The sequence below is a fragment of the Dermacentor silvarum genome, chromosome 7 (genome assembly GCF_013339745.2).
Source record: "Dermacentor silvarum isolate Dsil-2018 chromosome 7, BIME_Dsil_1.4, whole genome shotgun sequence".
Lineage (NCBI taxonomy): Eukaryota > Metazoa > Arthropoda > Arachnida > Ixodida > Ixodidae > Dermacentor > Dermacentor silvarum.
Window position 1 is genome coordinate 138,106,401 of NC_051160.1, and position 15,209 is coordinate 138,121,609.

General features: G+C 48.9%; 1 protein-coding gene across 1 annotated transcript; it reads right to left on the reverse strand.

Moving 5' to 3' along the window:
• Positions 1 to 3,217: 3,217 nt before the first annotated feature.
• On the reverse strand, positions 3,218 to 9,510 carry LOC119459211 (neprilysin). The gene is made up of 4 exons (XM_037721031.1): positions 9,466 to 9,510; positions 4,741 to 6,454; positions 3,939 to 3,948; positions 3,218 to 3,290 (listed from the first exon to the last, which is right to left on the reverse strand). The coding sequence occupies exons 1-4, from the start codon at positions 9,508 to 9,510 to the stop codon at positions 3,218 to 3,220; spliced, it is 1,842 nt and encodes a 613-aa protein (XP_037576959.1).
• Between the last annotated feature and the right edge of the window lie 5,699 nt (positions 9,511 to 15,209).

Genomic DNA, 15,209 nt, shown 5'->3' on the forward strand with positions numbered 1-15,209 from the left:
CGACACCCGGGGTAAAATGAGGCATGTGCAGGAGTCATAATGAGACACCCGCAAAATTTAACACAATTTACGGCTTGCAAATTAGGCACTTCTAATAGCCCCCCCCCCCCCCTCCTCTTCCTACCGCTGGATTCATGGGCCGACTCGCTGCAGCAGGTGCACTGAATTCAAACAAAGCCTCAGGATTTATGGTTCTTGTACAACTTCTTGCAAACCAAACACTGCCAGTTATTTTCGTGCGAATCGATCGAGTGGCTGTTACAACCAATCAATTCTTTCCACTTCGCTTCCTTTAGCGTTATGTCGTTTTGCAAGTGTGCAGAAAAGGCTGCCACCAATATGGCAGCTGGTTTCTCCAGCCACTGCGAGGCAATATTAGCCAGCGCATAAGCTCCCCAAGCTGAATAGGAGGTACAAAATGAAGGTAGTACAAGCCTACGCCCCAACCTGTAGTCACGATGATGAAGAAATAGAACAGTTTTATGAATATGTTCAACTTAGCAATGAGAAAGGTGCAAACTCAGTATACTGTAGTCATGGGCGACTTCAACACAAAAATGGCGAAAAGCAGGCTAACGAGCAAGCAATTGGCAACTATGGCATCGATTCTAGGAATGCAAGAGGAGAGATGTTAGTAGAATTCGCGGAAAGGAATAGGCTCCGCATAATGAATACCTTCTTCAGGAAGCGCAGCAACAGGAAGTGGACCTGGAAAAGCCCTAATGGAGAAACGAAGACTGAACTAGATTTCATACTCTCTCCCGATCCAAGCATAGTGCAGCATGTAGAAGTGCTAGGTAAGGTAAAGTGCAGTGACCATAGGTTAATGAGGTCTAGGATTTCTCTCCATTTGAAGAGAGGAGGAGTGAAATTAGTCAAAAGGAAACAGGTCAACCTAGACGAAGTCAGGGTGAAAGCAGACCAATTCAGGCTGGTGCTCGCAAACAAATATGCAGCTTTAGAACAGGAAGATAAAGACAACATAGAGGTAATGAATGAAACCGTAACTAGGTTGATCTCAGAAGCAGCAATTGAAGTGGGAGCTAAGGCACCAAGGCAACAAGTAGGTAAGCTCTCCCAAGGAAACAAAGGAAGTAATAAAGAAACGACAAAACATGAAAATATCCAACTCAAGAGATCGGATAGAATTCGCTGAACTGTCAAAACTGATCAACAAGAAGAAAGTAAGGGATATTCGAAATTATAACGTGGACAGATTAAGGAAGCCGTAAAATATGGACGCAGCATGAAATCAGTAAGAAGAAAGCTTGGCATAGGACAAGGCAAGATGTATGCACTGAAAGATAAGCATGGTAATATCATCAGCAATTTCGATGACATAGTAAAAGCAGCGGAAGAATTCTATACTGACCTGTACAGTGCCCAAAACAGCCCAACTACTTTCATTCGAAATAGTGATGAACCGGATACAGAGGCTCCTTCTATAACTAGCGATGAAGTTAGAAGAGCCGTGAAAGACATGTCCAGGGGAAAAGCTGCTGGAGAAGATGGAATAACAGTAGATTTAATCAAAGATGGAGGAGATATTATGCTTGAAAAGCTTGCGGCACTTTATAGCAATGCCTCACAACTTCAAGTGTACCAGAGAGCTGGAAGAACGCCAACATTATACTTATCCATAAGAAGGGAGACGTTAAAGGATTGAAGAATTACAGACCCATTAGCTTGCTTTCAGTATTGTGTAAAATATTCACCAAGATAATTTCCAATAGAATCAGGGCAACACTTGACTTCAGCCAACCAAGAGAACAGGCTGGCTTCAGGAAGGGATATTCTACAATGGATCATATCCATGTCATCAATCAGGTAATCGAGAAATCTGCGGAGTACAATAAACCTCTCAATATGGCTTTCATAGATTATGAAAACGCATTTGATTCAGTAGAGATACCAGCAGTCATAGAGGCATTGCGTAATCAAGGAGTACAGGAGGCATACGTCAATATCTTGGCAAACATCTATAAGGATTCCACAGCTACCTTGGTTCTCCACAAGAAAAGTAGACAGTTACCTATCAAGAAAGGGGTCAGGCAAGGAGACACAATCTCTTCAATGCTATTCACTGCATGCATGGAAGAAGTATTCAAGCTCTTAGACTGGGAAAGCTTAGGAGTGAGGATCAACGGTGGATATCTCAGCAACCTCCGATTTGCTGATGACATTGTCCTATTCAGCAAAAATGGAGAAAAATTACAGCAAATGATTGAGGACCTTAACCGAGAAAGTGTAAGAGTGGGGTTGAAGATTAATATGCAGAAGACAAAGATAATGTTCAATAGCCTGGCATGGGAAAAAGAATTCAGGATCGCCAGTCAGCCTCTAGAGTCTGTAAAGGAGTACGTTTATCTGGGTCAATTACTCACAGGGGACCCTGATCACGAGAAAGAAATTTACAGAATAAAATTCGGTTGGAGTGCATACATCAGGCATTGCCCAATCCTAACTGGGAGCTTACCACTGTCGTTGAAAAGAAAAGTGTACACTCATTGCATTCTACCGGTGCTAACATATGGGGCAGAAACTTACGGCTTCCTCAATCTGTCCACGTTATAATTTCGAATATCCCTTACTTTCTTCTTGTTAACAAAGAAGCTCGAGAACAAGTTAAGGACTGCACAAAGAGCGATGGAACGAAAAAATCTTAGGACTAACGTTAAGAGACAGGAAGAGAGCGGCGTGGATCAGAGAACAAACGGGGATAGCCGATATTCTAGTTGACATTGAGCGGAAGAAATGGAGCTGGGCAGGCCATGTAATGCGTAGAATGGATAACCGGTGGACCATTAGGGTTACAGAATGGATACCAAGAGAAGGGAAGCGCAGTCGAGGTCGGCAGAAAACCAGATGGGATGATGAAGTTAGGAAATTTGCAGGCGCAAGTTGGAATACGCTAGCGCAAGACAGGGGTAATTGGAGATCGCAGGGAGAGGCCTTCGTCCTGCAGTGGACATAAAATAGGCTGATGATGATGATGAAGCCCCCTAATTAAGTAATGAATCATTGAAGCGATAAGGCTCCTTCTCTCTTGAAACTGCGCGTTTGGTTCGAAATTGTGGTTGGCGCGGAAAAGGTGGTCGGCGCGGCAAAAAACCGCGACACATTCTCCTATGAAACGTTGAGAGCATGGAGGAAGAAAGAACTAAGGAGAGGCCCTGACGTCACTCTTTGTGATATTCAGTAACACCGGAAGTTGTCGTTACTCCTCCATCTCGTTGGGCAGATTCTCCTCTCCTATACATTTGTCGCCTTCGGCGCGCAACCACGCCAGGCTGCGCGGACGTGAGCACGCCGCAGTGATCCGACCAACGGATCCAATCGCGGTGTATACTATAGCGATACGATCGCGGTCTGGATTACGCAAGCGCGCGTAATCTAGACCGGCCGAGGCATGTTTTACATTTCTGAGAATTGTCATCGACAGTGACCAGCCATTTTAGCATGCTTGAGTGATATCTCAAGAACTGCTGGGCCCCTGCTGTGTTGTGTTGAGCGAGCGGGTGCCGGACTGACCGTCGAGACGAACATGCGAAAACGAAACCGCACTGATCTTGCAGAATGCATTTCATTTACCCTTCAGTGTTACCGGATTGATTTACCACTGTGATGATAAAACCATTCAGATACATATTTTCTTCGGATAAAATTCAGATAAAACATTGAGACATACCTTGAGGTGGGGCGCGTACAGTTTGATAAGGGGTCATTGCCCCTCTAAGTAAACCAAATAATGGAGCTATAGTACAAATACGTTAGTCTCCAACTAGCAAGCCATCATGTCAGAAAGGATAATTCGCTGTTTTGCGAATTCTGTTAATTTATCAGTAGGAATTTTAGTAATCAGATCGAGTGTTACTGGTCAAAAGTGTTCCTAGTCGCGAGAGTGAACAGAAACAGGATAGCCTAGACAGGGGACTAACCAGAGGATATCTGAAGGGAAGGAGATGAAAATGAAAGGTTAGTCAACCATACGGGCGTCCCGTTTGCTACCCTATAGAGAGGAAGATGCTTCATTGATAAAGCGAGGAAGACGAAGAAATAACACTGGAAATGCGTTTAACATGTACATTATAAAGAACATTGCTTGGCTAGCAGGTGCGCATGACAGTAGATAAGCTGATTCTTGCGAGGAACAGACGACAAAAAAAGTAATATACATAATAAACAGAACAGGCGCTGTCTTGCGTCTTGGCCACACTAGCTACGTGCACGACACAAGGTAGCAAGTAGCCATGGCACTAGCTAACGGTCACTTTGGCCACTGAATAGCAATAGTATATTGGCAGTGTCAGCATAGTAAAGAAAGCAAAGAAATTGAGGAAAACGGAGCACTGTAGTTCACAAATTTGCAATGTCAAAAGTAGCGGCACCTGTCAGCAGAGTTCATTGCTGATCCCGGCGGACAAGAAAACGCCATGGCAAATGGGGCGAACTTGCTTAGAACGGCAGTGCACAGGGGATTCACGTGAGCGCCCTTGTGGTCAATGTAACATCCCGCATGGCAGTAGTTTATGAAAAAAAGCTGCTCGGCGCTGTATCTCTTCAAGCCTTGGAGGGGCAGATCAGATGATTGGTTTCTAAACTGCACGTAGGCCGAATAAGCAACGTCCACAGCTGGAAGGTCGGGAAACAGTAGGAAGGTATCGTTGGGGGAAGTACACGAAAACGTGCTCCACAGAGCACGGCGACTGGTTACGTCAGTTGGCAAAACGATTTCATCACCTTTGAAGAGGTAGAACATTGTGTTCAGAGCGGATAGTGTTTGCGCAGCGAAGATGTAACCGAGTCCACCGTACAGCATAGCACTTGTACCAGTGGCGTAGTAGAAAGGAGGCGCCAGAGCCGCAGGTGCGATAGAAATGATGCTAAGAGCCACGTCGTACCAGCTAAGGCACTTCAAGGATAGTCCATGCACAGTGCCCGCCTCAGTGTGCACAGCGGCGACCCCGAGTCGCTGCATTTGCCGTCTGCTCCACAACCACTCGCCAAGAAAGCTGTTAGCTTTAGTGTAAGTTGCGCCGTAGAAGCTCTCGAGAGCTTCCTTGCTGTCGAAACCGTGTTGTGGCCACACGACGCTTTTTGTGTTCTCAAGCATGGTCGCCAGTGCAGACCTGGAGGATGACGAGAGCAGGGTGGATGAGCGCACCTTTTCCACAGCGACTGCCTGGATATTGTCGAAGAGTTTCCTGACGGTCTGCTGTTCGGCGGTGGAGAGATGCGACTTGTAATTGGCGGCGAGAAGCGCACTGTACGAGGCGTCGACGTGCAGGGCGCACACAATGGACTGCAGCGCTTTCCCTAGCGGATGCACCTTCAGGTCCGAAAAGAGGGTCTTGACAGCCACAATGCCAACAGCTTGCGCAAACCACCAAATCGTGTGGAACCAAATATCTCTCGCCGTGTAGACTCCGAAGAGAGTGTCCATCGCCGCCAAAATGCTTTCACTCGCTGCTAGGACAAGGCTGTCGTTGTGAAGCGGTGTCGTGTCAACGGACCGAAAGGCGATTATCCAGTCTTCGGCGCTCACGTTCTTCACAAGTGACTGCAGCGTTTCAACGGTGACAACTCTAGGTGTGAAGTGCGCAACTTCGCCCGCCGCGGTCATGTTCCCGAAAACGTGGCCTTGCATCCGTGCGCTAGCCCGTATGAATGCCTCGAAAGCAGGTGCTGCGGGCCGATGGCTGAGGATAATGTCTATGAAATCTTGCACGTAGAGAGGGTACACGTCAGCATAGCGGAGGAACCGGCTGTGAAGGTAGTGAAACGCAGTAGGAAACGGTGATGGACGGATAACGACAAGGCTTCTTCGGTGTTCCAGATGGCTGGGTACAAGGTCGACGCGAAACCACAGCGGAAGTCCCCATAACACGGCTAGTTCTAGTAGAGCTTGCAGGGGATACCACGGCTTGACTGGCCCCGTTTCGTGCCAGTCTCTTGTGGGCCAAGAAAATGTGCGACCATTGACGAAACTCACCAATTCTCGAACAGCTTCGTCTTTGCTGCTGGTCCTTTGCACGCACTCCCGCATCATGTTCAGAGGTCTGCCAGAAACGCTTGCCGTCCAATCGGCGCGACGGCTGGATTGCGTCAAGCGCGCGATCCAGTCCATGATGGCATCCATCTGGACCGTGAATGCGATATCGCGGTACTTGTTGTCCCAGCCAGAGCATACGAAGCGTCCGAAATCCTCGCATGGTGTGGCTGCGCGGCTGCGGTTCAGGCCCAGGAGGTATGCGTGGTAGATGCAGTCAGCCGTCGAGCAGACTCCCTTTTTATCGCCATTGGTGTGGTTCGATTGCGGCAGCAACAATATTGTAAGTATTATTCCGGCGAGGATAAAGAGTGCTACGAATGAGGAAATACGCAAGATCTTGTTGACGTCACTGTGCTGGTCTCTGGAGGGTGGCGGCACGGCGTTCTCGTCGCTAGCGGTAGGCTGCAATAGAAGGTGACAAGCAATGAGGAAATAGGTGATGTTGGCACGGCAATATTTTTGTTGGTTTTTAAAGCTACTTTGACAAACGCAAATGCGGACTGTTCTAAGGAATCATATTCCTACCGTTCCATGCTAAGTACAGGTAATACAGTGCACCCCGTAAAGAGGACGCAAGTACTCGAACCAACCCGCCACGAGTTTGATACCAAGCCACTGTGGGCGCATTCCGATGAGAGTAGAATGCGAATACACCCGTGTACCGTGATTTGTGCCCGCATTATAGAGAGCCCCAAGTGGTTAAATCTAACCTACAGCATTGCAGCTACGGTGGCTCTCATAGCCTCAGCGTTGCTTCGGGACATTAAACCCAATCAAGCTGGCAGTGAAGGCTTGGTGCGAACATCTCTGTTGAAAGCTGGCTTCGTTGTGGGATGAAAATAGCTCCATGAATATTTCGAGGAAATTTTGAACGCCTTCTGGAACCGCAATTTTCCCATTGTCTTCCGTTAGGAAGTGAGTCCTCGGTGGCTTTGCGATGATGTGATAAGCTTGACTGTGTTTTCTAATTATTAAAAAAGTAACTATCACTGTAATTTTGTATTTCTTAGACTGAAGTAATGTTTTGATTGCGCGTTTTTTAAGGTTATTGAAAATGAGAATAGAATTTGTTACAACATTTAAGAAAAATTGTATCGCCAGTGACATGCTATCTCTTGCAACGCCATTTCTGGGTCGTCATAAAGACAGCGATGACGTTACAACAAAACTGAGGCTGTAGTTAATTACGACAGGGCGTCACCTCTTAACATAAAAATTTCTATTGGTGCTAGACAAATATCTCATGCTGAAATAAGCGCGATGAAAAAAAGTCCTACCCAAAAAGACAATGCGAATCCATTTAAATGCTGCGCATTTTACGTTGTCATTCTTGTCTGAAAATGCGTTCTGCTCATGAAGAGCGCCGTGCTTCTTAGAGCTATTGATGGAGTCAAAGAAGGGGGACATGTTTCGCTACAACTCGGCCCATTCTAAAGTACTGAATTGACTAACTTATTCAGGTTTTAAGGTTACCTTCACTAATGGGAAAATCAAGAAATACGAATGCTTGGTTAACTAATGTACGCTGCCGGCGTCTGCTTTCGGCAGGGAGTTGAGAAAGACTGGTTACAATTTATAACGGAGTGAAAAGGGCCGTTGCATTAGGAGGAAATACACATAGGACGATTCAGCCCTGATATTCAATTATTTTTACGCTGTTTCAAAGAGGAGACCAAAGACTCATTTGGAGGAGTCTGTGTTTAGTGTTCCAGGCAAGTAGAACAAATATCAGTCCGATATGACGTAAAATGCGCATAAGGAGAGAGAATTAGAGTTGCAAACAATGCAGCGGCTCTAAGCAATGTACCTTTCTGAAAATTCGCACGCTCTTGCAAGGTGCCGCTGCTAGGGAATCTCGGAAAAGTGGGCGCTTGTTGCTATCTCTGTCGTCTACTAGGGCATAATGAGCGCTACGCGGCCACAACAATTGCGGGCTTAGTGCCCTCCTGATGAGTCCTCACATGAATTCCGGTAAATTCAGTGCGTGGCAGCCAGTACAACGGTATCATGCTGGTTAAACTTGATGGCGAAGAGCTGTCTTTGGCGCGGAAGGCGAGGAGAGGTTATAGTGGCGCTGTTGAGAAGGTGCGCCGCGTGGCGGATGCCTGTCTTAAACTGTGTAGTGAACATCCGGTGCAGCTCTCCCGATATGTGGTCGCCATCGTTCGATTCGGGGATAACAGCACGAACACAAATCAGAGGTGTATAACGTGTGATCACCGGGAAATCGGCTCCTTCCAGGAAAAGCCCTTGATGGCAACCGGCGAGGCAAGCAGCCATGTGTTCGCGAGCCAATCATCTGCGGCGATGTTCTGGTGCTGTAAGCTTGCCGGAGTGGAAAGCGATAGGTTCTCAGCCATTAGCGCTGTGTTTATTCACGACTGCTCTCACATCAAAGTCAGTGGCGCCCAACGACGACGCTTAACACCTCAAAATAATGTCACTGCATCGCCACTACAGAGGAGCCTGTTGTAAAATCGGCTTCAGCAAAGATAAGCAGAGACTGCAGTAAGCAATCTGCAGAACTGCGGAAGCTCCATGCAATGGGTGGATGGTGATGATGATGATTTATTGGAATTCATTTGAAACGGGGCGTTCACAAATGGTGAAATAGCCTACGTGAATTAATCAGCTATTCTAGACTTGCCTTTCGTTCAAGCCTTTTGTATTCATCTCCGTGATCTTTTTTTCTCTCTCTCCTTTCTCTCCTTAATGTTTTGTTTCTGCCATAAAAATTCTATATCTACGTTGGACCGCTACTATATGCATGCAACAGATCCGGTCCTATCAAATCTCTTCCTGGCTTTTCCCCCACCAATACTGTAAGCGTCTCTTGCTTATCTCCACTGCTGACCAGTTTATGCTTCCATCCACTTTAAGTCCAAGCGCTTTTGGAACAAGTACGTTACCTACGGGTTTCGTTTTCTAAGCTGCTTGAAGTAGGCGTTCCTTGTGAACCGCCAGGTTTATTTATCAATTTAAGAACGTGGCCTATATAGTAATTATTATTTCAATATAACTCAAAAGTTTCTCGTATAGGGTATTGCATAGGGGCATGGTGTGCCGATGCAGTATGGTGGCGTCAGATGGAAAACAGTCAAACCGTAACCATATAAAAAAACTGTACGAGATAAGCTAATTAGAAAGCGGACACGAGAAATTTACAAATACCAAGGGATAACAATGTACAACGTGCAATACAATACTGGCGGTGTTCAGGCCCGGCTGACAAATTTTCTCGAGAAAGTCACTCGACAAGAGAACTATAGATCACTATGTTTTATACATAAACGCGTATATGTACATAGCTCCCTTTACTCCATCCTGTCTCTGCTATGCTATAACTTCCGTGTCCCCATCTTTCCACTGCGGAAGCGAAGTTCAGGTGCCAGCAGACTGCAGTAAACACTTACTTGTGTCACTTCCTGTGTAAATGGTGCATGTGCCGGTCTTGACATCTCTAACGCCAACTGGGCTCAATGGGAATGCGCCACTGCCTATGTGCTGACCCTCAATGGAAAACAGTTATTTAGAACACTGTAGTGGTGGGTGGAGTCGAAGCCGCGTCGTGAATATTCAGACAAGTATGTCTGAATATACATATTGAAACTTGCGAGCGGAGTTCACATGAAGAAGGAAGCTGGGCTGGCTCGCGGGCGGCGCCGCGGACTGTTTTCGCTGTGCGATGATTTTGCATGCTTCCTCTTGTAAATAAACGCGATCCATGGACACCGTCTGCCAACGACGGAAGCACAACAGTGCGAGCTTCGCAGCAGTTGTCGACTTGCGGGCTCGGCACTGATAGCTCAAGAAATGAGCTCGAACGGAGACACCCAGCAACCGTCCTCGAGGGCATCTCCTTACCACTACAAGGAGCCGCGGACCTTCACAGGAACACCCGGCGACAACGTGGATGAGTGGATCAGCCACTATCAGCGGGTGAACCGATCCAACGGCTGTAATGCCGCTAGCCAGTTGTGTAAGGTGGGGTTGTTTCTTGATTTCACTGCGTTGGTATGGTTTGAGAACCATGAGACACTGACAACCTGGGAACTATTTGTGGAGGAAATTAAGAAATGCTTTGGAGACCCAGCAACAAAGAAGAAACGCACGGAGCAAATGTTGTCACAGAGGGCTCAAGTCACCGGGGAGACTTGCAGAACGTACATTGAAGAGATACTGAAGTTGTTCAAGTCGGCGAATGCCTGCATGGCGGAAGAAGGCAAGGTGGGCCATATTCTCAAAGGTATTGCCGAGGATGTTTACCACTTCCTCATCGGCAAAGATAGTCTGGAATCAGTGTCTGACGTGATTAACCACTGTCGAACCTTCGAGGCCCTCAAAACACATCGCATCACTTCGAAGTTTGGACATCTGGCCAACGTCACGACGGTCGCCACCATCGATGTATGCCATGATTCAGTTCCTGCTGACCTTTCCTCCACCGTTCGTCTCATTGTACGCGAGGAACTATGTCGGCAGGCTTCTGTTCTGATACCACACGCAGTGTGGTATACCATCCACATCTATCCCGTCTATCAAATTTCGACGAGCGCAGCTACTCCAACTGCAAATGTGACGATGGATCGCGTTTATTTACAAGATGATGAATGGAAAGGTATCGCTCAGCGAAAACAGTCCACGGCGCCGCCCGCGAGCCAGCCCAGCTTCCTCCTTGTCTTCATCCAAACTCCGCTCGCACCAGTGGCGCACTGACGGGGGGCGGTTTCGGGGGTTGTAACCCCCCCCCCTCCTGAGGCCGACTTAACCCCCCCTCCCCCCCTTTTGTTTAACCCCTTATCTTTCCTTGCGCATTTGAGTACTGCAACTAGATGTAAGACGCGCAATCGTCTGCACACTCGCAAAAAGCGCATTTTTTGACAATTTCCCGTGAGTAAATTGAAATTAGTGTTGTTTAGATGGTATTGGCAAACTGTCAACGCCCCCCCCCCCCCCCTCCCCTGGCAGAGATCTTGTGTGCGCTACTGGCTCGCACGTTTCCATATATTCACACACGCGCCACACGGGAACATCTGTGCGGCAGCGTTAGAAGGTGCAGCGTGTCCAAAAGAAGCGCGAGAACGCTTTTTGGCCCGCATACATGATCTTATACATGGTTCGTTTCGGCGGTTGCAGTGCGGTATTTAGGCGCATTGCTTCGATACTAATCGCAGTATATAACGTGCACATTCATCGTGAGATTGGTTCTGCCTATTTTTTTTCCTTTAGAGCGAAGCTTTCCTGCCGAATGCGAGCCACTTTTTGATGATGATGATCATTTATGGTTTATATTGGTATGGCCAAAGAGCGCCAAGCTAAATGTAATGAATGGATTGTCTATGGTAAAACGTGGCAAATTTCAGAGTTGTGAATCCGGGTTGTGAATTGCAGAAGTAACAGAGCTGTATGTATAGAGAGGCCTAAAAATAGCTTGCTGTGGAGTGCGTGTAATGTTTAAGTAGTAAAATAATGACAATGACTAGTGATATGTGCTATGACCATAAACAAAGGGTTGATGTAAAGTGTAACAGTACTACTCTTACCTCACCAGTGAGCCCTTGAACGCAAGGGCTGAGAGGCCCGCGCTTAAGAAACATGCTATCGCAGCCGCAGCCTTTAATGAGCGGATAAGCTACGTATCTCTTGGGCTGATACCATGTAATGTACCAACACATTGTAAAAACTTTAAAACTTACTCTCAAAAAGTGGTTCAATGCCGAGAAACATTGCCGTGTGGAGAGGAATTTGATGCCTGTATGCCGGGTCAAAGTACTTTTTTTCTTTAAGCTTTTACTTCCCGGACTCCATAGCAGCACGTGAAGGACTGTTAGCGTCTCGCCGCATTTATCGCAGACAGGACGTTCGTCACTCGTCAACAGGAAGGAGTGAGAGCTATGCACCTGACCTATCTTAAGACGGCCGAAAATATAAGCAATTTGTCTTAATTTTGAAATTGTTGGCCGGTTTGCCTACGTTTGTATGTATACGTGTAGTTTATTAGGCGTTAAGAGACACTGAAACACTTAATGAACTTCACAATGGCCCCTCAGTTTCTTGCGTAGAAACCTGCCGTGGTTGTTAATGGGTGCTGCTAAGCACGAGGTCGCGGGATCGAATCCCGGCCACGGCGGCCGCACTTCGATGGAGGCGAAATGCGAAAACATCCGCGTACTTAGATTTAGGTGCACGTTAAAGAACCCCAGGCGGTAAAATTTTCCGGAGTCCCCCACTACGGCGTGCCTCATAATCAGACTGTGGTTTTGGCGCATAAAACCGCATAATTATTTTTTTTCTTGCGTAGGCATGGCTTTAAATCTATAGCAAGGAAAGCTATGGAAGAATTACTTGGTTTTGTTGTTATGGTGACGTGGCTGTACAGACGGCAAGCATATTACCCTCGATGCCGCTGTGACCCGGTACGCACCATGTTAAGATATGTTGATGAGATGCGTACAAAGCGCAAATGAGAGTCCATCTGCCACAGGCGATTTTCAAAGTTTGGTTTAGAAAAGAAACACGCATGGTATACACATGTACCTATCGACTGCGTAGTTAAGGGTGAAGAACAGTGTTCACATATTCGCTGGAATCGCGATTGCAACTTGCGCGGAGCGTGCGTTACACAGCTATCGTCGGCAATATTCACCGGATGTCGGTAACTGGACCAGCGTTGAAGTCCCTTGACGGTTTGCTGCGCCACTCTGGCGGCACTCGAGGCAGCGCTATCGGCCGAGCTCGGCCAATTCCCCGAGAAGGCCCTCTCGCGCGAAGGGGTGAATGCGCCAGCTGCAGCAAGATCCTTGCTAGAGTGATGGCTAAGGCGTCCTGCTCCATGGAATGCAGAAAGAAAAACGCGCACACGCATAAGCACCGATGAATTCAGAATGGCACCTGTGACATGGTGGCTATAGCGCGAACACCCAATGATAAGCGCTAGGTTGAGCTAGGAGACGTGCCAGTTTGATTCTCCTGAGGCGATTGCTATATCAGGAGCAGAAGTTTTTAAGCGCGAGAGCAATTCTTTGGCTACGCTACCCCATTTTTGTCTATGTGGCCTCAAAAAAATTAAATTATGGGGTTTTACGTGCCAAAACCACGATGATTATGAGGCACGCCGTAGTGGGGGACTCCGGAAATTTCGACCACCTGGGGTTCTTTAACGTGCACCTAAATCTAAGTACACAGGTGTTTTCGCATTTCGCCCCCATCGAAATGCGGCCGCCGTGGCCGGGATTCGATCCCGCGACCTCGTGCTCAGCAGCCCAACACCATAGTCACTGAGCAACCACGACGGGTGTCTATGTGGCCTCGACAACGATGAACGCGTAAAAATAAACAAAATTTATAGCACCTAGGAATCGAACCCGAGCCGGTAGTATGGTAAACGAGTACCTATCTGCGGCGCCACACCAACAGGTGAGAAGGGGCGCGGAATACTTGAGACGCTTGTAGCGCCCACCGACGCTGCTATGCGGGCACGCTAAAGTCGGCGCTCTCGGCCGGCGCTTTATGGCCGGCGCTTTATGGCCGGCCGCGGATGGCGAGGAGAATAAAGTTGGGCAGCGCGTGCTAGCGGCGCAAGCACGGCACGCGCCAGTCCGTTCTGAAAGCCTGCTGAGCTGGTCCTTTTGGTCGGGCGCTCCGCGGCGACCCCTCGGTTTCTTACATTGATGACTTCGGACGTGATCCTCAGAGTATCAACAAGGACCGATTCAGCATCGCCAGCCGCCGAGCCCCGCCTGCGGCCATGGACCAGCTGGAAGAAGAGTGGCGCCCACCCAATAGTGGCGCCCACCGAAGCTTGACGACCCGTGGCGTTTGCAACTGTGGCCCTACCGTCCGCATAGCCCTATCGTGTGGTTCGCGCAGGTAGACGCACAACTATACGTTAATGGCGTGTCATCGCACCTCTCGCGGTATCTACTCCTCAAGCGAGAAATTATCACCGTCGTCTTCTCTCGTCTTGACCTTCCGCCACCAGACCAGAACATGTACGAGGGCCTCAAAACCGCCTTCTTTCAACACTTTGGCATAGCAGTTCCCGATCAACTACGCAGCACCCCACAGTTTCCTTCAACGCCTGAGGCTTCTGAAGGAGTGGCTCTACCTACGTCATCCTCTTCATCATCGGCGCCTGTTGAGAGTTGCGCCACTGCTCGCAAATCTTCCGCCGAACATACACCGAAAGAGCCACTGTGGGGAGACACTACAACTGTGCCTCGCACGTCTAGTTCGTTTCCCGACAACGAACAATCTCCCGCCACACTGCCCGCACCATCAACTACACAACTGGTGAGCCCGCTAGTCCTCAGCAACGACTACCTTGCATCCACGCCCGAGCATACCAAAGAGACGGCATGCACTCCACCCCCGCCCGAGTTACATGGCGTCCCCAGTCCAAGCCGTGGAGATGACTCAGCAGCGAGCCGTGCCTTGACGGCTGTCGAGATGCATATCAGTCCGCCTGTTCCGAGTGAAATCCCGCGGCATCACTGCGGTGATACTGGTCCGCCAGCTATCACGTGCACTGCACTTCCCAGCTACGCCAGCGTGTTTCCCGTGGAGCCCTTGTCGCATGCCCCCTCTCGCAGCGCACGTTCAGTGTCTCGGCTTCAACGCCCCAACCACACTGCCTTGACGTTTGGCCACAAGGATGCCTCCCCGGCTTGCGGTGCTCGGCGTCGGAAAACTCGTGCCCAGCGCGGCCGGCAGCCCCGCTGCTTCGCTGGTTTTCGTCGCTGCGTCCACCCGATTTTACACAGGTGGCAGGCCGGACGCTGCTACCGCGCACTTCGAAGGCGCCCGCCCTCAACGGTTCACGGGTCCGACTGACATTCACAAGTTGGCACCACGCTAAATTCAATAGAGCGAACCGGGTCCCGTCGTCGCGGGCTCGTCACCACGGTCGCAGCATCAGCGGGTGTCGGATTCGATGTTGCTGTCGGCGCCGACGCACCCCACCGCCGGCTTCACCGCTTGACCAGCCCAAACTTTGACGATGTCATCGTGGCTGCCGTGTTCCCCGCACCGTTCTGCGATCGACCGTCCATGCTCGCCGACCATACAACATCTGCATCTGCAGCTTAGAGCGCCAATGGCGTCGCCCCTGCGCCCTCCGAGATGCAGGGATCATCGGGGCCACGTTCCGCAAGCTGCC